The sequence below is a fragment of the Lagopus muta genome, chromosome 4, assembly GCF_023343835.1.
Source record: "Lagopus muta isolate bLagMut1 chromosome 4, bLagMut1 primary, whole genome shotgun sequence".
NCBI lineage: Eukaryota > Metazoa > Chordata > Aves > Galliformes > Phasianidae > Lagopus > Lagopus muta.
The window spans coordinates 6,185,238-6,212,129 of NC_064436.1; the positions used below are offsets into that span (position 1 = coordinate 6,185,238).

General features: G+C 41.4%; 1 protein-coding gene across 3 annotated transcripts; it reads left to right on the top strand.

The window, feature by feature from the left end:
• Window positions 1-631: 631 nt before the first annotated feature.
• AADAT (aminoadipate aminotransferase) lies at window positions 632-25,439 on the top strand. Of its 3 annotated transcripts, XR_007376346.1 has the most exons (16): window positions 632-690; window positions 1,388-1,456; window positions 2,205-2,373; window positions 3,345-3,477; window positions 4,036-4,110; window positions 5,199-5,405; window positions 5,909-5,974; window positions 7,194-7,276; window positions 8,369-8,465; window positions 9,269-9,330; window positions 11,066-11,130; window positions 12,355-12,461; window positions 12,852-12,953; window positions 15,894-15,979; window positions 16,130-21,772; window positions 23,421-25,439. XR_007376346.1 is itself a non-coding variant. In XM_048941919.1 (15 exons), the coding sequence occupies exons 2-14, from the start codon at window positions 1,390-1,392 to the stop codon at window positions 15,957-15,959; spliced, it is 1,299 nt and encodes a 432-aa protein (XP_048797876.1). In that variant the 5' UTR covers window positions 632-690; window positions 1,388-1,389; the 3' UTR covers window positions 15,960-15,979; window positions 23,421-24,229. The 3 variants fall into 3 exon arrangements, 2 of the variants coding, with proteins under 2 accessions (XP_048797876.1, XP_048797877.1); XM_048941919.1 differs by lacking the exon at window positions 16,130-21,772 and having other exon boundaries at window positions 23,421-24,229; XM_048941920.1 differs by lacking the exons at window positions 15,894-15,979; window positions 16,130-21,772; window positions 23,421-25,439 and adding an exon at window positions 13,951-14,854.
• The last annotated feature ends 1,453 nt before the right edge of the window (window positions 25,440-26,892 follow it).

Here is a 26,892-nt window from a genome sequence, read left to right on the forward strand (position 1 = left end):
TTATGAGTTATCAAAGAAACTTCTTTAAGAGAATTGATTATTAACTCACATCTTTGTTTCTAATTTCAGCATTCTTTTTCCGTCTATGCACTCCTATGGGAAATACATCAAGAGGCTCGAGTTTTCACCTCCACTTTCTTTAGGTGGAATGAAGCGCTGTGGGTACAAATCACAGACAGAAAACAGGTGAGAAAACCTCAGGTTGGAATGTCGCGCCGCTATCGGCGTGCCTGAAATCGGCATGCCGCAGGCTGGAACAGCGGCGCCACCTGGTGGTCGGCGGGAGCGACTGCAGGTTCGCAGCCGCTGGGCCGCGATCGGCTGAGAGCAAATCGCGGAGTAACCGATCCAAATATTTCCCCGGCCTTTGCTCTGTGCCACGAACCACAACGCCGGCAGCCCGGAAACAGAACAGCAAGGTTACGTTCCAAGCAACTCCGATCCACCTGGCGCTTTCCCGGCTCCTTCCCCCCATTAACCCGAGTTTAAAATAAAGAAATAAATAAAAAATAAAGAAATAAATAAAAAGTAAAGGAGGAGGGAACGGCCCCTCCCACGACTTCGGCACGCCCCTACACAGCTGCAGAGCTCCGGGCCAGCAACCCGCCTCCCGCGGCCCTTCTCCCCGCCCACCCACCCACCGCAGCCCGGTGCGGACGGGGTCGCCGCCGGCTCCGCGCCGTGCCGCCGGTAGGTGCGAGCGGCCGCCCCGCCAGCCACATCGACGGGGGGGGTGCCGGCCTGACGGGGCAGGGCATGGTATGGTAGGGTAGGGCTCCGAGCGGGTCTTGGCCGAGCGTGGGATCGGGGAGCGCCGATACGGGTGAACGGAACGGGCGCGCTGTGCTGCCGGCAGCGGAACGGCGCTCCGCGGTGACGTTAGAAGCGGCGCTTTCCGAAAGCGCGGCCGCCCGAGGCGTGCTTCCGAGGCGTTGTTTCGATAGCCGAAAGCGGCAGCTCGGCGCTGCTCTTGCTAGAAGGGCACGCTGCCGGCTGTCACTCAGAATCCATGCCTGGTTGTCCGGACGGGCGGTGGAAGTTCTGGACATTGAGAGTCAGGCTGGGAGCACACGGTCCTGCCGTATGTATCTATCCCTGTCCGCTGCCTCTAAGGGTCCCCTCCAACTCAGACGATTGCAGTCCTGTTGTTTGCGATCGTAGCAGCAGGACGGAGGCTGTGGCCCAGTCAGTGCACGTGAAGAAGAAAATTCCTTCATTCCAAAAAGAAAAGATCCAATACTGACCCTGATACAAATTGACGTGATAGAGCCCAGCTGTGGGTGGGACCGTTTGGAGGTGTTACTCGTGCCACGTGCTCATACCAGAAGCAGGAGGGTTCCCATGCATATTTCCCCCTTGTGCTCAATTATTTGCTCTTTCCCCACAGACATGAATTATTCTCGGTTTCTCACAAGTGTGAGTGCTGCAAGAAAAGCCTCTCCAATAAGAGTTCTGAGTGAGTATGAGCCCGTTCTTGTCAGGTTCTCTTAAGAGTATCATCTCGTGTTCTAGACTTCATAGAGGTGCTGTGATGAAGGACTTGAGCAGGCTTGAGAGAAAGCCTGCCAGCTGCCAGGTGTTCACTGGGCCAGTTCAACATGACTTCTTTCGGAGAAGTCAGGTACATATAAAAAGAATAGCCTTGAAACGTTCATTGCAGAAACTCATCCAGACAAAAGAAACAGTGTTGTTGTCACTTAAACAAGTGCCTGAAAGTTTCTGCTACCACTTCTGCAGCAGGGGTTTTGGCACAGCTTGTTGTGAATTGACACTCGTTGTCCAGTTGTCTAATAAGTACTGGAGAACAAACTCAGTATTGGAAGGCACTGAGCCAGACCTGGTAGCATCTGTCCTCTCACATCCAAGCAGAAAGCATCAAGTCAGCAAGAATTCCATATTGTGAACAAGTTCACTTGCCAAGGTCCACTGTGTGCTAGCAGAGCGCAGATTGGATGTGAATGATTGTGAAATTGCATTTAAAGCAAGAGTTATCAACATTTCCTCCATACCACCTTATTTACACATTGCCTCTGCTGCTAAAGCCACACTGACGGAAACTCCCTTATTTAAAAGCTGTAACCAGATGTAACTACCAGTAGTAGTAGTAAAACAAAACAAACTTACCTGGGTTATTATTCGATAAATTGTGTGAGCGACTGCTGCAATGATCAAATTGTAATCAAGGTATTTTCCTTTTGCTGTAGCTGAATTGATGCAAAAGTCTCCTCCGTCTCTCATCTCTCTGGCTGGAGGGGCCCCAAACCCTGCTGTTTTTCCATTTAAGAAGGCTACTATTGCCACTGGACATGGAAACGCTGTTGAGATTGGGGAAGACTTAATGAAGAGGGCTCTTCAATACTCTGCCTCAGCAGGGTATCTGCAAAGGCTGCTTGCACTAAAAGATGGTGGAATGAAAGAATCCTGAAGTTCTCTATCATGCCTTTATTGATCTTTACTGAAACAGCTTTAACTGCTTCAAATTTTCCTCAGTGTTTCTATTTCGGTTTAAGCAGGAGGTTCTGAGTACATGAGCATTTTTATTTTAAACAAGCCAGAAATTTCCCAGCTGTTAGTATCTGATATACTCCCAAGTCAGTAAAAGGACTCATCCTGTGTTTTGTGTTAAGCTGTTCAATGAATGATGTAGCATTGACGTGCAGTTTCCAGATCCTGGAGCATTCATTTTGCCTTTATTTGGTACCCTAAAGAAGTCGACACATAGCACTTGTGGTGCTTGAACTGAGATCTTTATAGTATTGGCATTTTTAGTACAGCACCAAGTCAGGCTTGTGACTGGCTTGCAAAAACATGCACTTACCTACATAGGGCATTAATTGGTGGAGTTGCAGCTTTTGCTAATACTTAAGAGAGCACAACTTTAGTAAACATGCATTTGTAGATGTATTACAAGACTTTATCTTAAAAACAGTTTTTTATAAAAACTCATTTGCTAGTTTCTTGCTAGCTGTACCTTACTTCCAGAAGCACTGCAAACTTGGTCAGACAGCCACTTTGAGTATGGAAAGACTGTTCCTAGGAGCAGACCCTGTTTAACCTCCACCCATGTTCCATCCTCAGTGAACCATTTCTGTCCGGATTTCTCAGTCACCATTTGATGTGTGTGGACTGTAGATGCTCATCTCTGCTGCTCTTCCAGAAGAAAGATTGATATCTTTACCATTATTTGATTAAAAAAAATAAGTCAAATTGGCATCTGAGTATAGTTGTGAGACAGTTAAAGCCAGGCTCAGGACTGTGTGCTAGATGTGACGGTGATTTAGAGGAGCAGCCTCTTCTTGGCCTCTGTAAGATGTTAGATGCACCTTGCCTCATTCCTCTTTCAGGATTCCAGAACTGCTGTCGTGGCTGAAGAATTTTCAGAGGAATCTACACAATCCCCCCACAGCCAACTACAGTCCTGAGGGAGGACAAATGGAAGTGTGTGTCACAACTGGCAGCCAGGAAGGCTTATGCAAAGTAGGACCAAGAACTCAGTATATTAAAAGTCCTTCTTTCAAGATGGTATTTTCTTCCCTCAGATCAGCCTTTACTCAGCATTAAGCACCACTGCAAAGCTTTGTGTAGAGTATTTGTTAAACAAATATGTTGGGCAGTCTCATGTCAAACATACGTGAATGTTCAGATATACCAAAAAGCCTGTCAGAAAATATACTAAGATAACATGTCTTGTTACTCAAGAAATCAGTGCATGGGTGCCTTATTTGCTTTTTGTAACATGACAGAGTGTACCAGTCTTCCTTGAATAATCAACCTGTTCAGTCTGCTCTGCTGCTTAGTTGATACTTTCTGCAAATGAAATGCTTTCTGTTGTTTCTGAGAACTGTTCCCATTTCAAAACTGTTATTCCCCAGCTTTGTTTCATTTCTAAAGCTGGTTGTTCATCTGTTTTCCTCACAAACAGCAGTTACTTAAATTTTTAGGGAATTACTGGTGTGTAACCAAGACTTAGAGTCTCACTGAAGTCAGAACTAGGAAACATGTGTAAAATATGTCTAAAATAGTTTTCTTTCACAGGTGTTTGAAATGCTCATTAATCCTGGGGACAGCATCCTTTTGGATGCCCCCACATATTCTGGGACACTAGCAGCTGTAAGTATTTCATCAATAAAAAGCTGTGAGCATCAGATTTGAACAGCACTTGAATACCTGATCTACTTGCTTGTATGCCCTGTATTTACAGCAACAACAAGTTTTTACTGTTAATCCAATTAAGTTCTTAAAGATTAATTCATAAAAGCTATTCCCAGGACACAACGTCCTTTTCTAAATCCCGTAGTTTGTTCTAGGACTGAGGTCATGTTTGGGATTTGGAAGAAAGTCATCACAGCAATCAGTTCAGAACAGATTTTAAGTGGGTACTTCAACAAATCATCATTACTGAAGTATTTTACAGTCTGATTGTACTGTACCCAGAGTTTTCAGATGTGAACTAGTAAGTACTGTACAAAAATAGCAAAGTTTCCTTCTGAGAAATTAATGGCTATATAATTAAACATCAAATAAGAATACGTAGGAGTTGTAAGAAGAGTTAGGATAGATGATGCACCACTTCATTCCAGTTTCCTCTTGCACTGACAGGAATTCTGATATTGTTTGGCTAATCAAAGATTTCTTGTTAAGAACATACTTTCAAAATTATTGCAGCAACTTAGATTTTCACTTAACAATGCTGAGCTACATGGTACAGATTGAAATCCCACGGAGGGGAGACAGTATGCTGTTTTGTTAGTATTTTCCTGCAAATCTTTGCACTGCTGTCAATGTGTCATTGCAATAGCATCATTCTGTTCTCCCAGGTATTGCTGAGTATTCTTTCCCCTTTGTCAGTAATGAGTAGCTTGCAGTTCTGGCACTAGTAGAATGCAAATGATCCACTGGAAGTAGAGTTGCAGTAAACTTACTGTTTGTGTTGAGAGCATGAAGAGAACAATTCAAACTCTCCACGTGCCTTTCTGCTTGCAAAAATGTGTCATTTCCTAGAGAAGAACAGCAATTAGACTTGAGTTACCTTTTTCTCCTCGTGTGGCTTAACGGGGCAGATGAGGAGGAATGTGGTAAGTTTGACAAGCTACTGAGCAAACCTAGACAAGCTTTGATTTGAATCGTGAGGAAGTAAGAATTTGGGATAGCTATAAAGTCAGAAAGGATGGTGACAGTTTTGTTCATCCTATCAACAGCTGAGACCTTTGGGCTGTAACATCATTAATGTTCCTAGCGACCAACATGGCATTATTCCAAAAGCTCTAAAAGAAATTCTGTCCGCTTGGAATCCAGGAGATATAAAAAATAGCCGCCCTGTCCCCAAGTTCCTGTACACGATTCCAAATGGCTGCAACCCAACTGGAAACTCTCTGACCGCGGATCGCAAGAAGGAGATCTATCAGGTACGTAGGAGGGGCCTCATGAATGTTGTGGGTAGAAATGGATAAACGACCATCTTGTTGTAGCTAAGGGTGCTCCGTGTGCAACGTTTGTGCCCATTATTGGTGCAGAACACATTCTACCCAGAGCTAGTTTCTAAACAAAGCCTCTTTCATGAGGAGTCTTCAGAAGCAAGAGGTAAATTATGTTTTGCAGTAGTAGTACGTTGCTGCCTGGTGTCTTTGTCAGGAGCTTCAAAGTGGGTTTGCCACAAGTGTACTGTACCCTTTGAACACACCTTTAGTTATGCACCTGTCCTTGCACTGCAGGGAGCGTGTTTGCTGTTTAGACTGATGTCTGAATTGGGCGTTTGAAACCCCCTCCTGATACAGCTTCGTATACAGTGAAGGAGCAACCTGTGGGATCCTAATATGGTCCTTGTAATAGGTCCAGACTATGCTAAAAACTGCATTTACAGTCTTTATGTTTTAATCAGTCTTTGCATTGAATTCATTTCTTTCTTCAGCTTGCAAGAAAATATGATTTCCTTATTATAGAAGATGATCCTTACTACTTTCTTCAGTTTGAAAAGGTAATCTTGCATGCTACGTAGCACCTTCATTTCTGATACCAAAGAACTAAAGTTTGAGCCATAAATCTTCTTGAATAGTCTTCATGTCCTTCTTCTAAGTTAGTAATATGCTTAACAGTCTATTGCTACTTTTACTTGCCCCCTTTGTGCTATTTTATTGCATCAGCCTTTTAATTGTGGTGGTTCAAATTCCTCAAGCCTTACACAGGACTGAATTTCCCTCATTACTAAGATAATTGCAAAGATCTTGCCTACAGAGCAGAACAAACATAACACCAAAGCAGTGCCTCAAAATAGCAGCCTTGATGTTCCTTTCAAACCAGTTCACTTCTCCATCCAGGGAAAGATGGTCTACTCCTAATCTACTACATCTCATTTCTACCCCTTTGCCTTTTGGCATCCAGTTATCCCAAAAGCCATAGGAAGTAATACTGGATAGGCAGCTTCCCTCCTTCCCTACAGATCTTCCTCCTGTGGGTAACAAAGTGTTTAACTGTCTTTCCTAATAGATCTGCAACTGCACCGTCTGCTCAAGCACTCAACTTCAGGAATAAAAAGCTGATCTTGTAAGGAAGCAAAACATTGATAGCAGCTGAACAGCAGTATTCAGTATTCTGAATACAGTGTATTCAGTATTCTGTTTTGAAATACATTTTTGTGGGAGGAAGCAATAACAGTGCCTTGCAGACATTGAATAGCATTGTTAGCTTTGCTAGAGAATGAGGGGAGGATGTATAAAGGTAGTAAAATATTTGATAAAGAAAAAAGCATGCTGAACTCAGATCAAAATATGGACATATCTTCTAACTTCCCTTTGGTTGTTTTTTCTTTGGTTGTTTTTAAGTAAATGTAAAAGCTACTGTTCCATCTTTAAAATTACAATACCCTTCTGTATACTCCTTAAAAATCTTGACAGAGAATTTATTTCCTCTGCTTATGGCGTCATACCAAATCTTGAACTGAGCACTTGTGTGCTCATCAGTGGGCTAAAAGAAAGAAGGCTGATTTCTTGATGGCTTTCACAGAATATTACATCTCAGACAGATAGTCTAAATAAGCATTTGTCAGCAAGTTACTGCCCCTGTCCTTTGAACATCCATTGCTAAAATATTTACTATCAAAATATGTACTCTAAGAAATAATTATGTCTCCATAACAAAGTAATTCCACCACAATCCCTACTAGAAACTTGAATTTTCTTTTTTCTTTTTCTTTGAAGCCGTGGGCTCCAAGTTTCCTCTCAATGGACGTGGATGGCAGAGTCATCAGGACTGACTCATTCTCTAAAGTTCTCTCATCTGGGTAAGGCCCACTTCAGACTCCTCAGTATTACATCTTGATTAAGGCACAAGACTAATATTGTGTGCAAAAGGATCAGATGACAGTTTTTTCATCTAATACCTGGTCATTTCTGGAAAGTATTTTTCTTCAGTGTACTAACTTTTCCTGTCATCTCTTGAAAGTCATTTATAATTCCAAATTCTGATTCTCTTCTGATTCTGATAGTTATGCCATTCTGCCCAGGCAGGGCCAGTCTTCCAGGCATCACATAGGCTGAGACTGGCTGATGCTGGCCTAAAGCTTTCTGCCTGGAACTCCTAGTAGTCTTTTGCCAGTTTCCTGCCTATTACCATTTCTGCAGACTCTTCCAATGTGTAAAAGAAATGATGACATAATTCTCTACAATCAATCAGAGTTGTAGTGATATGTTACCTTCTAGCTTTATGGTTCTTTCAGGTTGTGTCTTCCGGAAAAATTAAGCTGGATGCTCTCACACAAAACAATATATTTGTGTTTTCATTTGCTTTTATTATTCTAATAGATGTAAGAAAGTAATGTGAATTTTGCACTGGCAGCTAGTGGATTGTGACCCCATCCCCAAGAAAGAGAAGAGACAGCACGATGCCAAGTGTGATGACACTTCCAGAAGTGACACTACAAAAAGGCACGATGCACTTTTGTCTTTGCCAAGGACACATTTCAGCTTACTGATTGGCTTTAATGGCTGTTTGAAGAAAAACAGTCTGAGTAAAGACAGGTCATAGCAGTGAAACATGAACAAGAACCTATGTTATCAGCCTGAGTTCCATTTATCCTGCAGTGCTAAAAGAGCAAAAGCAGCAGCCTGTTTGCCAGCTTGCATATTTTTCCATGAAGCTGAGCGTTCATGACTTTCAATTCTGTGAATAATCCATCTTTCCTTTCCTTTGATTGATCTTAGCTTATAAGTTATGTAAACCTGGGGTTATAGCAGTATTAAAGATATAAATACCTTTAAGAGCCTTAGCACATTAGAGAAATGATTATGGGTTTTCTGGTTACAAGTTAAACCACAACTCTCATAAAGGATTTGCACACTGCATTTCCTGTTCTAATCTTTCCTTTTTCTTCTAGGTTGAGAGTTGGTTTTCTGACAGGTCCCAAGCCTCTTATCGACAGAGTTATTCTACACATTCAGGTTTCTACAATGCACACCAGCACTTTCACACAGGCAAGTACCAAACTAACAACTGAATTGTATTGAAAAACCGCATTCCAAGACGGAGGAAACTAAGAACAAGCATACTTGCACTACACTTTTTCAGTTTTAGTTACAAGAACAGGTACTGATTCACCAAAAGGAAGAGATCACCAAAGAAATTGCAGCCAGAACTAGAGAGCTTAGTGCATGGAAAGCACTAGTGCTTCAGCTAATATAATGTAATACAATACAATACAATCCATCAGATTTCAAGAATCAAGATTTAAGATGTTTTATCTCTTGCAAATGGGATCACTTGAAAAATCTCAATATAAAGCATATAGTGGAATTTCTTCTTCCTCTCCTCCTCCTTATTTTTCTTTATGCTTAGTATCTAAAATAATACTGGCAGCTCACAGACATCACAAAGGTGCCATCAGCAGCTCCTTTATAACTAGTAATAAGGAAAGGAGACATCAAGCATGTCTTCACACAACTTCCATTAGTTCATCAGAGGGGCAGTATTAAAGAGAGACTGGAAGGAACTTCCATTAAACAGTATACATTGCCTTCCTTTTTTGCCCAGATTCCCATATTCAGCTCTCCATCCATTCCTTCCTCCAATTCCAACTTCCAAATGTTGCCACTGTCCTTGAAGGTAGCAGTGACAGGGACTGCAATAGTCTGCTGCTACTGCCACTTCTGTTTATAAAGGGCTTTGAGAGACCCTACGTGCAATTTCTTGCCCAGGTGGAATTCTGAATAACACGCAGAGCAATATGTTTTTTGAGTGTGGAGCAGCTCTATATTGATAGTGCATTTTATTTCTTTAGATGATAATTTCACAGCTTCTTCAGCAGTGGGGAGAAAAGGGTTTCTTGGAGCACACAGACAGGTAAGGTCATGTCATATTTTGAATCCCTCACCTGTCATGCTGCTTCTTGCTGTCTACACAAAACAGGTATCTGTGTGAGTATTCATGTTGCATTTCAAATGTCATAATCAGATTTGAACCCTAAGCTTCCTACAGTAATGGGTAACATGTTATGGTTTGTAAAGGCTTGTCACAGGATTGTAAGAGAAGCGTAAGAAAGGTTCTTATATCTGACCACAGCAGCCACTCCTGCCCCTGAGCACCAGGCTGTTAGCCATTCCATAAACACCGGAGAAGAGATACTAGCTCTGGCTTTGTATCGTGTTAAGTATCACAGAATAGGTGTAAGAAGTAGGTTGTAAAGACAGATTTGAGGAAGAACTCTGACTACACTTTATCTCAGCTTTCAGCAATTAGAAAATGTGTCTCTTAAACATTTCTCTTCTCTTACTTTCTTCCTGACAGGGAGGCAGCCTTTCCTATGCCAAATACGTTCTTCCTCTTTACCTAATGAAAATAATGCTGCAGTAGGCTACCCACAACCCTTGATAACCTCCTAGAGGCTGCTGTTAGGTGACTTACTTTTGATGAGGTCTTACAGCTGATTACTGCTTCCACATGATTTCACTGGGATCAGGCTGACTTGTTGGATTGTGCTTTTGAGTCAGAGTAAGCCTATTGTTTATAGTGATTACATTTCTTTGGAAGTTTTGCCTCATACTTAAAACTCAATTCCAATGTGCAGGTGAAATAACAGCACAGAAAAGCAAAGAAAAAAAAGTTAGCACAGAATTTATGATGCAGTTAAAACTGCAGAAGTAAAATTTACCTTTTATTTTGTAGAGTATAACTGGCATAGGCAGAGTCTTTGAAATTCGTAAGCTTTTCTAGCTAGTATTTGTTAGGTTTCAGGAAATACGTTTGGAAATCGAAGCTCTGTCTTCCAAGAGTATCAAAGAAAAGTGAAACTACTAAGTATGGTTCATATGTAGAGAAGGGAGCCCTTTTGCACCTGATGTATGCATTCTGCACCATACATTTCTGTCAGGTCTATCTGATGTTGCAGAATCACAGCTGCTTCATTTTATACCAGTGAGAGGAGTCGTTGTGCAAGGCTTGTCTCCCTTAGACCTTGGGGTAGGGTCATTTTCCCTAGGAAGTTACTGTATTATTTTGAAGTTTTAGCTCAAGTATGAAGGCAGGAGGCTCAGAGGATTAAAACAAGGGGAGCTGTCAGATAGTCCTGACTTATTATCATATGATCTGTTTTTATCTCATGAAATATTGTTTCCATGTGTACCTATTACAGAAACTTAACCCAAATGCATAAATATCACATATGTACTTTTGCAGGCATACAAATACTTAATTTACTTCTGTATGCATGTTTTGTGTGATGACAAGTGCAAACAAAGCTTGTATCCACCGACATAATGGAATGGATATCATTTATAAAGTGTTTAATACTGAGTTTTCTCGGACATGTAAGGATTAAGAAGCAGCTACAAACGCATTTCCTCTATCTCATTGATCTGTGCTTTGTTGCAGACACCATGAAGCATTCAGGACTTTTCTAATGCATATACAAAGTTTCATATACACAGTATATTGTGCTGTGCTGATCTAGGATGTGTTCATATTTCTGTTAAGCGTGCATTTTGGTTGATAAGTAGAAAAGCTTTGTTTCTGCTTTTGGAAATAAATGGACTCTGAAGCGCTGTGAGATCATGGCTTTCAATTGGTAATGTACTTGCAGAGTTGTGGAGTTCTACAGGACCCAGCGGGATGCAATGCTCATTGCTGCTGACAAATGGTTGAAAGGTCAGTCAGTGCAACACAGCTAATAACTGAGACTTTGTTTCTAGCTATTATCATCTTTGTGTTCAAGAAAAATTGCTGAAGGTCACCCCTTGACCAAAGTGGTAGGTGATCACTATGAGCAAATCAGTGACGTGAAATATTAAGCTTAGGGTGGATTATCTCAGACTGCAGTTGTCCTGCTTTTCTGGTGGGGGGCAAGTTAGTGATGACGAGAAAAAATCTCACCACATTATCACATATACAGCAGCTGTACAGACAGAATGTATTTCACTCCACGACATTCTTTTTCTGTTTAAAATCTGTCTCTAAAATCCCCATCTGAAAGTGTCAGATTCAGTTGCATAAATGTGAAGGAAGATATAAATATGGTAGTAGTGATGGTCATTTTCAGTTCAGACATCCACTTCTATGATTAATCACAGAGCACAGAACGAAGCTGCTCAGCAACAATGGGATTACAGTTAGTGACTATAATTACTCCTTTTAGTCAGTCTGCAGTGGAATCAACAGTAATTATTTAAGAACTGCCCACCTTCCTGTTCCTTCAGCCTGCCTTTATAAGATAGGTGTTCCAGCCCATGCATCATCTTCATGACCCTCCTCTGCATGCTCTCGGGGACCTGCACGCAGTGCTGCAGATGGGGCCTCACAAGGGCAGAGTAGAGGATGACAATCACCTCCCACTCCCTGCTGGCCACCCCTCTTCTGATGGCAGCCATGATATCGTTGGCCTTTCAGGCTGCAAGCATACACTGCTAGCTCATGTTAAATTTTTCATCAGCCAGGACCCCTAAGGCCTTCTCAGCAGGGCTGCTCTCAAGGAGTTCTTTTGCCAATTTGCATACATATCTGGGGTTTATCTTGACTGAAGTGCAAAAGCCTGCACTCTGCTTTGCTGAACGTCATAAGGTTCACAAAAGCCAACCTTTTGAGCTTATCAAGGTCCCTCTGGATGGCATCCCTTCTTTGTGCTGTAATCGACCACACCACTCAGCTTGGTGTCGCCAGCAAACTTGCTGAGGGTGCACCAATCCCATCATGTTTGTCACTGGTTAAGATGTTCTAGAGTACCAGTTCCAAGATGGAGCCCTGAGGGACATTGCTTGTTACCAGAAATTCATTCAAGCTCATGCAAGCAATAAATTTACATCACTTACTCCATGATGTACCAAATTACAGGAAGAACAGAAGTTTCTTTCTTGATTCCCTTTTCTTTTTCTCTAGGCTTGGCAGAATGGCATCCTCCTGCTGCTGGCATGTTCTTATGGATCAAAATTAAGGGAGTTTCTGATACACAGCAGCTGATCATGGAAAAAGCTTTGCAAAAAGAAGTATGACCTATGGCTTAATGGCTTATGATATGAAGTGAAGAAATGATGAAATAAATCTATTGTATTTATCTGCACATAGGCACAGAGCTATGAAAGCAGGGAACCTGTGTCCACAATCACCACTGAGGCTGAGGCATTGTGCTGTAATGCAGTGTGTCATTAGTAAAATATTTTCTTATATGTATTCAAATATATTTAATCAGCTTGAAATTGTACCACATGTATATGTTGTGTATTATATACACAGTAAACCAAACCTGGTTAGGAACCAGCTTGAGAGCCCTTTGGTTTTGTTACAAAAAGTCTGATACCAGTTTGCCCTCTCAAATTTAATAGAATGTATTGTTTTCAACCTTGCTTGTAACTGAGTGGTTCACTGCTTTTACACAGGTGTTACTGGTTCCTGGGGGAGTGTTCAGCATCGATAGTTCAGAGCCCAGTCCCTATGTCAGAGCTTCTTTCTCTCTGCCTTCTCCAGCCCAGATGGATCTGGTGAGACTGAAATTATTCTTTTTTAAACATTCTTATCAAGAACCGTTTCTCATGTAATTATGTGATATAATGATATTTTTACTTCTCCTTGTGTGGTTTCTTGTTTGTTGGTGTATTTATTTGAGTACGTAGGCATTAAAGCAGTACTTTTGAAGCAGCTTTTTCTCGGGCAAGATACTTTTCTCCAAACTTCCTGCAAAGTGCTGAATTTATAGGACTCAATTTCTTTTCTGTGTATCCCATACACACAGATTCTTACAGAAGAATATTGATTTTCTTTCTTATGATTCACGTGCATGTTGCATTTCATTTCTCAAGAAGTAATCTGTATTTTACAAACTGTTCGGATGTTATCTGGCTGTCTCTGTAAAATCAATGGGGAGAAAGTCTAGAGGTAACTTGTTGTGCAGATTTAGTGATCCTCTGATGCAGGTGCTTGAAAGCTCAGTATCTGTAGTTTTACTTTCATTCAGCTACTCAGGTCTGTAACAGATTTGTGCTTCTGCTGTCCTGTGTCGTCGTCTTTGTGAAAGAAGAAGTAATTCCTAGGCATACTGTGGACAGTCAAATCGTACCTTGCTGCTTCTGTATGCTTCTCTTCTGAATTTTCTCTCTTTTCTTTCAGCTTTGGTGTCTCCAGGGCTCTATAATGGGTTAAAAGAGATACTTTTCCAAGGATTGCTAGTTCTACTAAAACAACTGATTAGCTTCATTTCAACTCTGAAAATAACCATTGAGCATCAATAAGTGTATTTTTCTGTTTCAGAAAAAAAAAACCTGCCTTTCATTTTTTTATCAGATGAGTGGAAGCTTTGTCTTGTCACAATATGATTTAAAGCCAATGCATGTTGTTAGAGAAAAGGAAGACACAATATCAGCAGAATTTTGTAGTATAAAGCAATGAGATCATATGTGAGCGTTAGGGTAGTTTTAGTAGACTGTGTGTTTAAGTAATAATGCAGGTATATGAATTTAAACCATATTTATATCACTGCAGGCTTTCCAGAGACTGGCTGATCTTATAAAAGAAGCTGTACAGAAAAAATGAATAGAGCTCATACAGCTATCAAAATCATCTCAAGAAAATATATATTAACATTGGGACTTTGTCAGAACACTTCAAAAACAAGCACAGCACCATGGATGTTTCCATTGATTCAGCTAAAAAAAGAAAAGAAAAAAAAAAAGAGTGAAAAACACATTGCTGATTTTTTTTTTCTTTGTCAATACATTGCACTGCTAAATTTATTCTAATCCAAAAATGTTTGATATGCTTAAAAACAAGATGTTCTGCTTCCTGTCAAATCCATCGTATTCACTTGATTTTGGCTTTTGCTTTCTGTTTGGGTTAGGAAGCGGGGAAATCAGTCACTGAGGAAGTTACACCTGAGGTAGTTGTAGGCATTCTTAATCCTAACTGATACATTCTGCCAAGACCTTTTGTTGGAATTGGTTTTTTATTTTGCTTTCCTTCTTGTCCTGCGGTACATTGGTTTTGAGAAGATCAGTGTTAGGTTTTACTAAAGTTTTGTCAGATAAAAATGAGGTTGGGATGTTTTAAATTGGAAACTGGCATAGCAAAATCAAGCCACAATTACAAACGCTGGCTTAAGATTCTTTGCAAGTAGCAGTGGTCTTGCAACTAATTTTTCTAGTTTTTATAGGTTTTCTGTTTGCTTGTTTCCACTTTGGTCTGTGAGTAATTACTCTGTGTCTTAGAAAATGGCTGGTAAGCAAAGGCATGTGGATGTGCTCATAGAACTGCTGCCTTGGTTAACTGCAGACATCTTTTTTAATAGAGAAGAGCATCAGTAACTGAACTGAGCCCTGGAATGAACAGTACCTTGACACAGATGTACAAAGCAAGCAAAACACTAAAATAAAGATCTTTTGAGCTTTGATCCCTTGATTATTATCATCCCAAATGTTAGAATCTTGGCACCACGTACAAAACTTTCAGAAAGTTTTAACTGTATAGATTATCCTAGGCCTCTCAGTGCATCACTCTGCAACCCAACCCTCTCCAATCCTCACTGCAGGCAGGCAAGCTGGTGCCATGGGTGAAGCCAGCCGCACCACAGAGTTGGACTGTGCTTGGGCACATCTAGGACCCTTGGGGTGGGTGGTACAGCCCGGGAGGAGGCTGTAGTTATGGTTTTCATCCTGGTGGATGAGAGACTGATACATCAGTTGTTTTTCCTCTGGATAAATGGTACTCCAGTATGGTGACCAAGAAATACTGTACTATACAACACTGCTTATTATTTTCTCCCAAGTAGAAGTCTAATCTCTGGTAACTGTGTTGTTGACATCTTTTCTAAGCTGCCAACTATTTGCTTATCTCTGAGTTTCTCTAATTCGTACACAACATAACCTTGCTTAGACTGTGGCAAAAACTCTTCTAATGTCTACTACTATCATGCCTTAGGACAAATTATTTTATACTTTTCCAGTATGATCCTCTATCCATTATTTTTTTCTTTGCAAAAAAGATGATCTTTTCCTGCCACTGTACAATTCTTTGTAGTCGCATCTAACTCACCAGTGAATTTAATAGCAGGAAGGTGGGAAAGGTGGTCAAAGCACTGACATGGCAGAGCTGCCCACAAAAATCACCACAGCTGGCACTGAAATTTGTGTACAGCTGCAATGCTAATCTGTGCCATGGGGTGGGAGAACAGAGAGGATGTAGGAAAGGAGGAACCCCTTCTCTTGCTGCGTATTGTGCTGTCACACAGATGACTGGCAGCCTGAATGCTTTGCTGAGAGGTCAGTGCTACACATTTAAATTAATACTGTACTTTCATAAAGCAGACAAAGAATTAAAACGTGGCCTGATCATACGTTTTTGGTTGTTTTTTTTTTCTTAGAATTAAGAAGGAAAAAAACTCAACAAAATCAACCAGGTGATCTCATTTTCTGAAAATCTTTCTTTCTAAGGCAGTCATGCAAGAAAACCATACGTCTCCAGCTAGAAAGCAATGCACAGGATGTCCAGAAAAATAAAGCAGGTTCCTATCCCTTAGGTAAGTTGTCCCTTTTCGAAGTTCCTAAGGAGAGCTGTTGTCTTGCACTTCCTCATAAGGCAAAACGGAGTGTTTTGTAATGTATAACACAGTTTAAACTGCACCATGTCAAAGACTAGAATTTAAAATGCCATGAATCTCCTTTCTCAGTGTGTATAGGTGGTTAGATACGAGACGCAGGGAGGACTCGACCTCTGAACATCAAGAGATGGTTGCTGGCACTGCTGAATACACAGCTTTCTCCAGTAAGGTCATGTCTGCACTGGAAAATGTTGCTGCTATAAACTTCATTGACTTTCAGTTTCTGATAACAGTAGGTGAAAGCATACCCAACTCTGGCATTGTGCCACAAGACACTGTTTTATTCTGACAGCCACAGCCCTCCATTTGCTGAGTCACTGAAAACTTGCAGTTATGAGCCTGTCCAAATGAAAGGCACCTTTAATCAACGGCAAGTTTGTAATAAAACTTGGCCTAGATGTAAGTTTCTCCTAGGGGGACCTGCACAGCAGCAAGGGCAGCAAACAGCCTCCTCAGCATCTGAGAATCAATCGCAGAGGTGCAGAAGGGGATCCTACTGCAGAGGAAACAGGATCTCATCAACACTGTGTGCAGTTGTAAATTTGAAATCTCCAGACAGAACGCAGAGAATCTGAGAAGCAGAATAAAGACATCCATGATGTCAGATTTCAGTACACCACATAACTTGCATGCTGAATACTTGCTGCTAGATCTCCCTAAAAAGTGTTCTGAAGTCTTCCTTTTGTTGGGTCGGTGTACGTAATCGAATACACAAAGCCAGAACTCAGTTATGACAGTGCTATTCTCTGTGCTTCAGAAACATATCAGGTGCAAACTAAAAACCGAAACACTTTCTTTTCCAAAGATAAGTTATTTTCAGGTGTTTACCAAAAGAAACACAGAAAGCAAAGTTCCCATGTACACTCAAAGGGTGGCAAAGCATGAGAGTATCACTGAGAACTGAATGCAAACAAAGAGACAGACCAGGTGCCAAAAGGGAAACTCATGGCAGAGTTTCTCACAGGAAAAGAGCCAGTGAAATGAACCATAAAATAACTTTAAAAGGCAGAAGGGAGAAAAATATTTATTCTGCAAATGCAGGTGGGAGACATTCAAGACCTATCTGGATGCCCACCTATGTGACCTGCTGTAGGGTACCTGCTTTGGCAGGGGGTTGGACTTGATGATCCCTTAAGGTTCCTTCCAACCCCTGTCATTCTGTGATTCTGTTAGAAAACCCTCCTTCCAGCCCAAAACCATTCCTCAGTCTTCACAGCAACTAGATGCTGAGTGGAATAAAAGGGCTCCAGGGGCAGTAAAATTTAATTACACTGGTTCTTGTTCCATTGTCATTGCTCACACTACCTCTCCTCTTGGGGGAATTTAAAAAATAATGTAGAAAACTTTTGGTTTTTTTTTAGAGAATAATTTCTGCCTGCAAGATTCTGATTTTCCTATGATATGAGATGATCTGTATCAGATTCTTCTGTAAGAATATGTTAAGTATTTGCCTGCGGGTCTTAGTATTCCTGTCATGAACATATTTTCTTTCACAAGAAGCAATGCATTTGCATCTGTGCCAGTTAAATCACATAAATAGTCAAACATTGGAAGTATCCTTTGCTTTAAATATATTTTAGTGTTTAGAGAACAGAATTTGAGCCCCAAAACCTGCTTATGCTATCACAAAAGTGAAACTCCTGTTTGCTATTGCATACCTGCAAATTCAAGGGCTGTTTAAACTCATCACTGCCTAAGTTTGGAAAGCACCACTTACGTAGCTCTGCACTAAGAAAACTAGGGAGTGGGTGTAGATCCTGTCAGGCTGCCATGACAATATTCATAGTGAGTGCTTCTTGCAGCCCAGGCAACACTTGACAGTGAAGGGTTACATGCAGTGAGGGGAATGCTGAATTCCCCGCTCCCTTCCTCAGGGATCCAAGCAGGCAGAGCTGGCCAAGCTAGACGCAGAAAAAGAGTGTCCATAGATTCATCACTGGATTTACCTCTGATCATTCCATGCACAGCCTCTTGGGATATATTTAGCAATGAAATTCTCAATGTGTGTTATGTGGTTCTTACGGTTTTGGAATTACATCCTTTTATGTGTACAGTATTTATTTATTTTTTTCATGTAATAGTAATACTGAGAGTAATCCTACACATAGAATCATAGAATCATAGAATCACCAAGGTTGGAGCAGACCTAAAAGCTCATCCAGTCCAACCGTTCACCTATTCCCAATAGCTCCCACTAAACCATGTCCCTCAACACAACATCCAGCCTTTCCTTGAACACCCCCAGGCTCAGTGACTCCATCACTTCCCTGGGCATCCATTCCAGTGCCTGACCACCCTTTCTGAAAAGTAATACTTCCTCATGTCCAGCCTGAATCTCCCCTGCCGTAGCTTGAAACCATTCCCTCTGGTCCTATCGCTAATGACACGAGAGAAGAGGCCGACCCCCAGCTCACTACAACCTCCCTTCAGGAAGTTATAGAGAGCAATGAGGTCTCCCCTGAGCCTCCTCTTCTCCAGGCTGAACATTCCCAGCTCCTTCAGCCTCTCCTCATCAGCCCTGTGTTCCAGACCCCTCACCAGCTTTGTTGCCCTCCTTTGAACACGTTCCAGGGCCTCAATATCTTTCTTGCAGTGAGGGGCCCAAAACTGGACACAGTACTCAAGGTGCGGCCTCACTAGTGCTGAGGGAATAAGAGTAAAATAAGCTAATTAAGAGTAAGTAAGCTAATTAAAATTTTAAAAGGCTGCCTCCATTAAAAATTGTTTTCTGTCTTGATGGCAATTACTTTATTGCTTTAAAACCTTGCTTTGTTTCAGTAAGTAGATGATCTTCCTCAAAACATGACAAAACGTGCCCAGCGGATTCTAACTGAGCAACAACACAGCCTAACATAAACTACTGTATTATTCAATTTACCACATAGCTTAATTATTTTTATTCTGCAGCTTAGAAAATTGAGACACAAAAACAGTGGTTTGTCCAAAGTTTCTGAGGAAGCCGGTGGTGAAGACCTAGAAACCTTTTGCCTGTCAGATTCTTTGATTCAATCACAAGACCTTCCCCACTCTGTTACTAGTGGTACATTAAAGACCAAAGTCTACTGTAACCAGCAGTTACAGAGCACATTAAAGGATAACAGAATTTGGCATTAAGTTTTAATGTTATTGTAGATCACACTATGAGGAAGATCTATCCCCCAAAGGCTGCATTGCTGCACTACTGGATGTGAGAAGGCTGGACTGTTGCAGATTTCAGACTTTCTGGTGATCAGGCAGTGGTTATTTCAGCTGCGTTCAATAATCAATCCATCAGCTGCCACTGGTCAGCCACTAACTTTGTTGTTTTTTTAAACCTTGCATGAAAAAAACATGAAAGCTTCCTCTGAGATAGCACTTAGGATTGATTTCCAATGAAATTATAGCTGAGCACAACAGGCAGGGTACTAAAGAATGACATCTCTGTGACTGACTCATGTCTTTGCTGTTCTTTGAAATCAAGAGCCCTGATTTGTTTGTGCTTCTGCTTGGGTTTACGTCCAACCTCCTGGGATTCTCCTGGGTCCAGAAAGTTTGCTTGACATGAAGCAGATAGCTGAGAGGTCAGTAAGCGCAGGGCTTGTCTGCAGCATCCATGCTGCTGGTGGATTTGCCAGAACCCAGCAAATACAAGTGAGAAAATGATTTTCGAATAAGTGTTCACGTGAAGTTCTAGTTCAGCCTTGTGAAAAATACTGATCAGTACATTCATATGGGACAATCCACATCCTTCTAGGAAGCATCTTATTTCTCCAGTCTTTCTTCTATGGATTTATGGTCCAAAACCCCAGGTTTCTCTACCATGGTGACTCTGTCCAGTCCCACATCTACCATAGTGACACAGCCTGGCCACTCGTGTAACCAACCTATTAGCAACACTCTATGCAAAATTTGTTTACTCTCATCAGGACACCTAACCTTAGGTGAATTTATAGCAAAATTAGCTTGTTAGCTACAGTGATGCTTTAGAGATGAGACAGTGTCTCATCTGCAAGGTCAGCACGTGTGCTGTCTCATATTACTCTGGATTCTATGCTTCCATTTGTGTTATAGCATCAGAGAACATTACTGATTGACTTCAAAGCTACTGGAAAGGTTTCATGAGGTAAAAGTGTTGTGATTGGATAACAATTTGCTTTTTTCTCTTGTTTTCTGCTTACATCATAGCAAATGACTAACAAGACTGAATTGTAAGTTAGAGCAGCTGCTAACAGCTGCAAACGTAATCAATTTGCAGCAGTCATGAGCCACAGAACCAAGCAAGGGAAAGAGGTGATGCACCTCTCCTGTCCTGCTGTCTGTCAAAGGCCAGCAAATGGAGGCAGTTTCAGTGAAATATTTTGCCTAATGGGGATATAAAAGCTAATTTAGGTATTGCTGAGAGCTGGGGCTTTACAGAGAGGGAAGTGCCTGGCAAGACCTAGCTTTGAGGCCCAGTGGTGATGGGGAGGAACTGCACTTAACTACATATCCAATATGCATCTCTCTCTGGATATGTCATGTCTGTTCCAGGCAAAGCATAAAGCATAAACTTCTTTAGATAGACTGTTTTGGTTGTAAACCCAAACTACTGCTTTTGGCAAAGAACTGATGAGAAAGAAATGGTCTACCTTGCAAACCCCACAGCCTGTGCTCAGAACAGCAGGTTTGTGCCTGTCCTGCTGCCCTGGGACACAAGAGCTGCATGCCTCAGGGACCATTTCTATGATGAGAAGTGGCTGAAATGCATTGCTAAGACAACTGACCGTACAGAGCACGGTGGGTTCATTTCCTTCAGAGAGACATTTATCCCACTGAGAAAGTCCATCTTTAGAGCTTCATAGCTGAAAAAATACGTTAGGCAAGGCATGTCTCACTAAACCCTGCTGGATTTTCCTATTTTAAAGTTGATACAAATATTAAAACCACTCAGAAAGCTTTCAGATTGCATCAGGCAGTAAGGTGTTTAAGAGCAGAGAGCAGCAAATGAAGTTAGCAGAACTTAAATTGAAAGGTGCTGGCAGCAAGCAGGCTGCGTGGAGGAATTTTTTCTAGATGATGCATAGTTCCAAAGTTACAGCTTTCACCGTGAAATTCTTGATAACCTGCTATCAAGATGTGCTGCAAGTAAATGATTTAGCAGCAGTCACATATCACATAACCAAGTACTGGAAAAAGGTGTTGTACCAAGCTGCCAGGCTCTGAATATAAGCCTGGAGGACCTACACATGCACAGATATATGACGAGCAGAAAGGGATGAAATTAGCACAACCATTCCCCATGCAAGAGAAGCGCTCCTGAATTTCCTTACATTTTATGTCAATGGACATCTAGCAATAATGGAGGATAAGTATGATTTTTTTAAACTATTTTTATAAGCATTTAATTAAAAGTAAGTGTTGATTAAGTCGTGCTGAACTGCGTACATCACTGATTTGGAATGACCACTGATGGACAGAGAGAAATCTAACCCATCACCCGGAAAAGAAGAGAATTGCTTGGTCATCACACGAAACACGGCCACAGAAAATTGTACAGTAAGTTACAGGACTGGAGACAAAGCCTTGACCATCTCAAAACTACTTTCAGTATCACAGTGTCAGAGAGTTCAAGATCAATAAACAACATTTGTATCTTCTCATTCGCTGGGCTTGGCAGAGTGCAGCTGTTCTTCCACTGGAATGGTTTTGTGGAGTACAGCTAAGTTGATCATGGAAGAACACATGAAAAAAAGAGTAAGTAAAACTATTTGTATGGGAACAGCTGAGTCAGGGCCTGAACCTCTGATTGATCACCTGAGGCGAGCCATGAGTCAGCCAGAGGAGCACAGGTGAAGGCAATTCCTAGACCTGTTTAAGAGCTGGCTACCAGTGGGGAAGGATCTCTTCTGGAGATCTGCTCTGCTGGTGTTTTGTGAGCAAGCCCAGGATAGGGGTAAGCCTTCTGTTTATTCTTTTTTGTTATCATAGTCTGCTTTGCCTCACTCTCTTGTTTATTTTGTGACTATAGCATCCTAATATTCTTTGATTACACACTATTCAAGGAAATAATTTTGCTTTTTTTCTGCAAGATGTTTTGCCTGTATTGTGATGTTCTGTTGTTCTGAGTGTGTTGTGAGTGAGAGGATATTGGTTCTTTGAACACCGAAAAAAATCCTTTATTAATTATTTTTTCTTTATAAATACTGGGAAAGTTGTACAATTTACAAACAGCGTGAAGGAATAAAGTAAGAAAAAACACAAAAACGTGGAGGGGCAAAAACGAAACGGCTGCTCTATAATCTAAGAAATAACTTTGCTAAAGCTTTAGCTACCTTGTTACCAAGCAATTGTCTTCACAAGATTTTTGGACAAAACTATGCACACCTTCTTAATCCTACAGTCAACATGGATCACTTCTCAATTAGCAGAAAGACTTTACAGGACTTTTTCATCTACTATATATCCTCCTTCTCTGTTGTGCTGTCACACAGCTGTTCATGCAGTAAACAAAGCAACTCTTCTTCCATTAACAGGAATGATGCTTGTTAAAAAAAAAAAAAAAAAAAAAAAAATAGAAAGACTCCACTTATTCCTGTAAATAGTTGTTACAGCTGGAAAGATTATTGTGGTGAAAATAGGAAAAGAAACAAACAGGGAAGGAATGCTCACCTGTATCTAAAGGTTCACAGGAAAGACTCCACAGAAGAGGGATCTCCAGAAAGAGATCTTTCCTAAGGGCAGTCAGCCCTTCAGTGGGGTCTACAGCTTCACCTTTGCTCCCAGGGCTAACTCAGTCCTGTCCTGAGGTGGGTCAATCAGTGGTTCAGGCCATGACTCAACACTCAACATTAACATTACCTGTAAATTTGTTCTTTGGATTATATTCATTTAAATGAAGTAATCATGTTCCTTCACAGCCTCTGCTAGCCATGCTCTCTTCTGCAGTCCATTAGCCTAAAAGCCAACAGCTGCATCTGTTTTGCAGTGGAATCAAGTAACAGATGTATTTCACAGGCCAGTGTTAAAAGTTTCCCACACTTAAAAAAGTAAAGTGTATGATGTAACACATAGGTGTCCCTGCTGCCTTGCAATGCAATGTTCAGTTCTGACAGCTCACAGCTTGGCCCTGACAGCACTCCCTCACAGCTCCCCCAGACCTGATGGCTCTGGTGAGCCCATTTGCCCTCTCAGTTTTTCCCATTTTGGAAGACATAAAATACCCGTTTACTTATCAACTGTAGGGCTGCAGGAAGTTAATGGTGAGCAGAAATCATCTCCACTTTTTAGCTGCAGAAAAATAAACTTCTGAGCGTGCGTATGGCCAAGCAGCTTAGTATTCCTGGCTCATTTTCCCCTGGTCTGTGGCAACCCTGTGATTAATTATTTATTGCCTACAATCCAGGGTGGATTATGCACTCCTAGGAGCAGTTTGTCTTTGCACAAAGGGATCTGCCAGTATTGGTGTGGTGGTTGATTACAGATGTCAGAGACTGTCCCATGCAAGTAGAAGTGGTGCCTGTTTCTCCTCTGCTGCCTCAGACTGTTCATTCAGTTCATTTTGGAGCAGCACTGTTGCACAAGGGAGATTTTTCAGACACTGACAAATAGCTACGTTGAAGTATAAATTCTGAAGCACAAGACATGAACCTATGGACCAACCTAAGAAGGCAAGACATCAGTTGTGACTTGAGAGGACACAGGCTTTGAGACCATCAAATAGAACAACATGGAAAGACTCAAGATGGAAAGAATGCACGGTGCTTTTAGTATATGAAATGAAATTACTGCTGAAAGTCCTTACGTGCACGGTATTTAAGTTTGATACCAGCATACAGTATGTTAGTTGCTGATACTTGGTCTAAGTCAGCTCCAGTTTGTCTTATTCAACCTGATATCAGCTAGGACAGAGCTGATGTCCTTCAAAATGTCTGATATGATGCTATGTTTTGGCTTTGGAAAAAAAACAATGTCAATGACATGCTGATGTTTCTAATTACTGCTGAATAATGCTGTACAGAGCCAAGGACACTTCAGTTTCTCAGCTTCTCACACTGTTCTGTCAGTGAGGGACTGAGGGGCACAAGGAGCTGCCAAGGGACAGAACCAGGGCAGCTGTGACCTAAACTGGCCAAAGGGATATTTCATGTCATATGACATCATGCAAAAAAACTATAAAACTGAGGGGAGTTGGCTGGGGGAGGTATGGAGGAGGGGTGGAAGGGGGGCTGCCACTGCTTGGGAACTGGCTGGGCGTTGATTGGTGGGGGGTGAGAAATTGCTTTGTCCATCACTTGTTTTCTATATTCATACATGTATATATGTTATATTATCATTACAATTATTTTCCTTACAAATTGGCATTATTTGAAATGCTTACTTATTAATGCATACAAATTGTGGCCCTGATTTTACTGATATATTAAAAATAAAAGACAGAATCTCATAGTAACTGAAGACCTCCATGCAAACTCCAATTAACAATACTTTACACAGTATATGCAAGCAACAGGACATCCAGCAAAGCCCTCCTAAAACTTGCTCTATGATCCATGAAGCTACTATCTCCATTTTACTGATGTATAAACTGTAGTTGAGGGGAAAAGTTGAAGAGATTTGCTTAAGGACATATAAGCTTTCTGAGGGCCCAGTCTTTGAGAGCACCCAGCCCAATGGATATATTAATTAAAACATATACGGGCATGGTACTAAAACTTAATTCCAGGTCTTGTTGGAGCTGAGGGATATGTGAAGAGAAACAAATCACTCACATTCGCAGTTCCATCAGCAAGGGTTACTGGTGGGAGGCTGGGCAGGTGGGTGCTTTGCTCTGTTCTTCCTGCCTTTCAATCTTCTGTACATCCATCTATTCTGAAACGTACAAACAAGTATTACCCAATATAAGTCTGCAACAATGAATAATTTGACAGCCTACAAGTCTTGGAATATTTTGCAGTTTCATTTATCTTAGCAGATGGTACCACTTTCTCCCTCTTAGACAATCTGCTAGTATCTGCTATAATTTCTCCTGCCATGACTTGTTAATACAGGACAGGGAACAATGAGAGTAGGCAGTAAGATCAACCTGTGTCACAGACAAAAAGACTTGCAAAAATATCAGAATGCTGTTAAATTGAATGTGAGAAGGAAGAAGCAGCTTTAGTGAGCTTCTGAAAACCATCAGAAGAGAAGCATGTGAGGAAAAAAACATGTTCTGCATAGGGTCTGCATAGCTGATCTTTATGGAGCAGTAGCTTGCCTTTTAATCTAGTCTTAAAAAAACATAACCAAAGCAGATCCTTAATGTACTTCATTTGCAAGGCTGTTGACACTTGAAAAATCACTGTGGAAAACCTTCTGCTTGCTGGTAGGAATTTGTCATGGTTGCAGAGCCAGTTGTTTGTTTTTTTGTTTTTTTTTTTGCTTAGCTTCACTGCCAGGTGCTGGCACATCAAAACTGACTTCTTCTGCTGGAAGCCCCATGCAGATACCATACACTCAGTGCTTGGATGTGCGTCTGGTCATGCATTGTGTCCTGACCAGCATGGCTAAAGTCACAGCAAACTTTATTCACCAGCACTGGACATCATGCTAGCACATGTGGCTGCAGATGAGCTGGTGCAGTTGCATGTACTTGGCTACAGGGCACAGATAAAGCTATCTGAGAATCTCTGCATGGCAGCTGATTAAGCAGGGATATAGCCTCCAGTTCTTAGCGGATGATTTACAAATTCCTTTGACTCTTTCATGTAACAAGTTTTGGCTTGGGTTTTGTTCCTCTCTCTTTCAGAGGAAATAATCCCTTTTGCTCTTAAGATAGATTTCTACACAAAGCTATAGGCTTAAGTTTGAGCAGAAAAAAAAAGTCTTGTGGAATAACAAAAGCAAAACTTGCCTTCAGAAATGAGTGTGGGAAGAGTGTGATGTGGAATGGACCTGTGGTAAGTAGAGATGTTGGCTCTGATGCCTTCAACGCATGATGCTCCCAGAAGCACAGACAAAACAGTGTATATGACTGACCATGCTGAAGGAACTGCTTTGTACCTCTCTATGGTACAAAGATATATATGGAGATAAAAATGTGAGCTTAGAAAGCCAGAAAGAGTTTATTAATAGACTGTTTCCTGATGCCAGTAGCCTACTAGCTGTGAAGTAACAGAGAGGAGAGGACAAACTAGCTTTGAGTCCAGGCACCCCAGCGCTTATTCCACATTATCTCCCAAGTGGAGATGTGCAACATGAACCACTTTCCTAGGACAGCTGCTTCTTGTTCTATCCAGATGCTTGCTTCTCCCATCTCCCCAGATGAATACCTCAGGGTCCACACTAAACCGGAAATCAGACCCACACGTGTGAAACCTCCTGTCCATAAAAGCAGCTATGCAACACCAGCTGCCCACCGAGCTCCTGGTTTTTTCTGGCCATGCAGAGACCTGGGAGGCCAGAAGACTCCCCAGCCATCCCTCTAATCCTGGGGCATGACCAAAAAGGAAGCTGGGAGAGGAATGACAGATTCAGAAAGTTTTGACAGAGAAAAGGTTGGCGGTGCAAGAGAGAAAAGAAAAGCCCTTTTTTACACATTTCATGCCTTCTCCAGTAACTCATCATCTGAGCGTTTCAGAAGTGCACCTTCCCTAAACAACAAGAAATCGTTCTGTTATTTTCAGAAGAGAGAAGGCCCTTTTTGTAGGTAAATAGACATCCCTCTCCCATTCCAATTACAGAGGCAACAAACATTACTAAAAACTTCCCAGTAGATGGCAGGGTTACCTTGCAACAAAGCTTAGTCTTAAGTTGAAAAGGCTGCTGGATGAAGGCTTTAGTACTTAAGTATATTTAATGCACAGAATGAAATAATTAATATCAGAGAAGGGTTA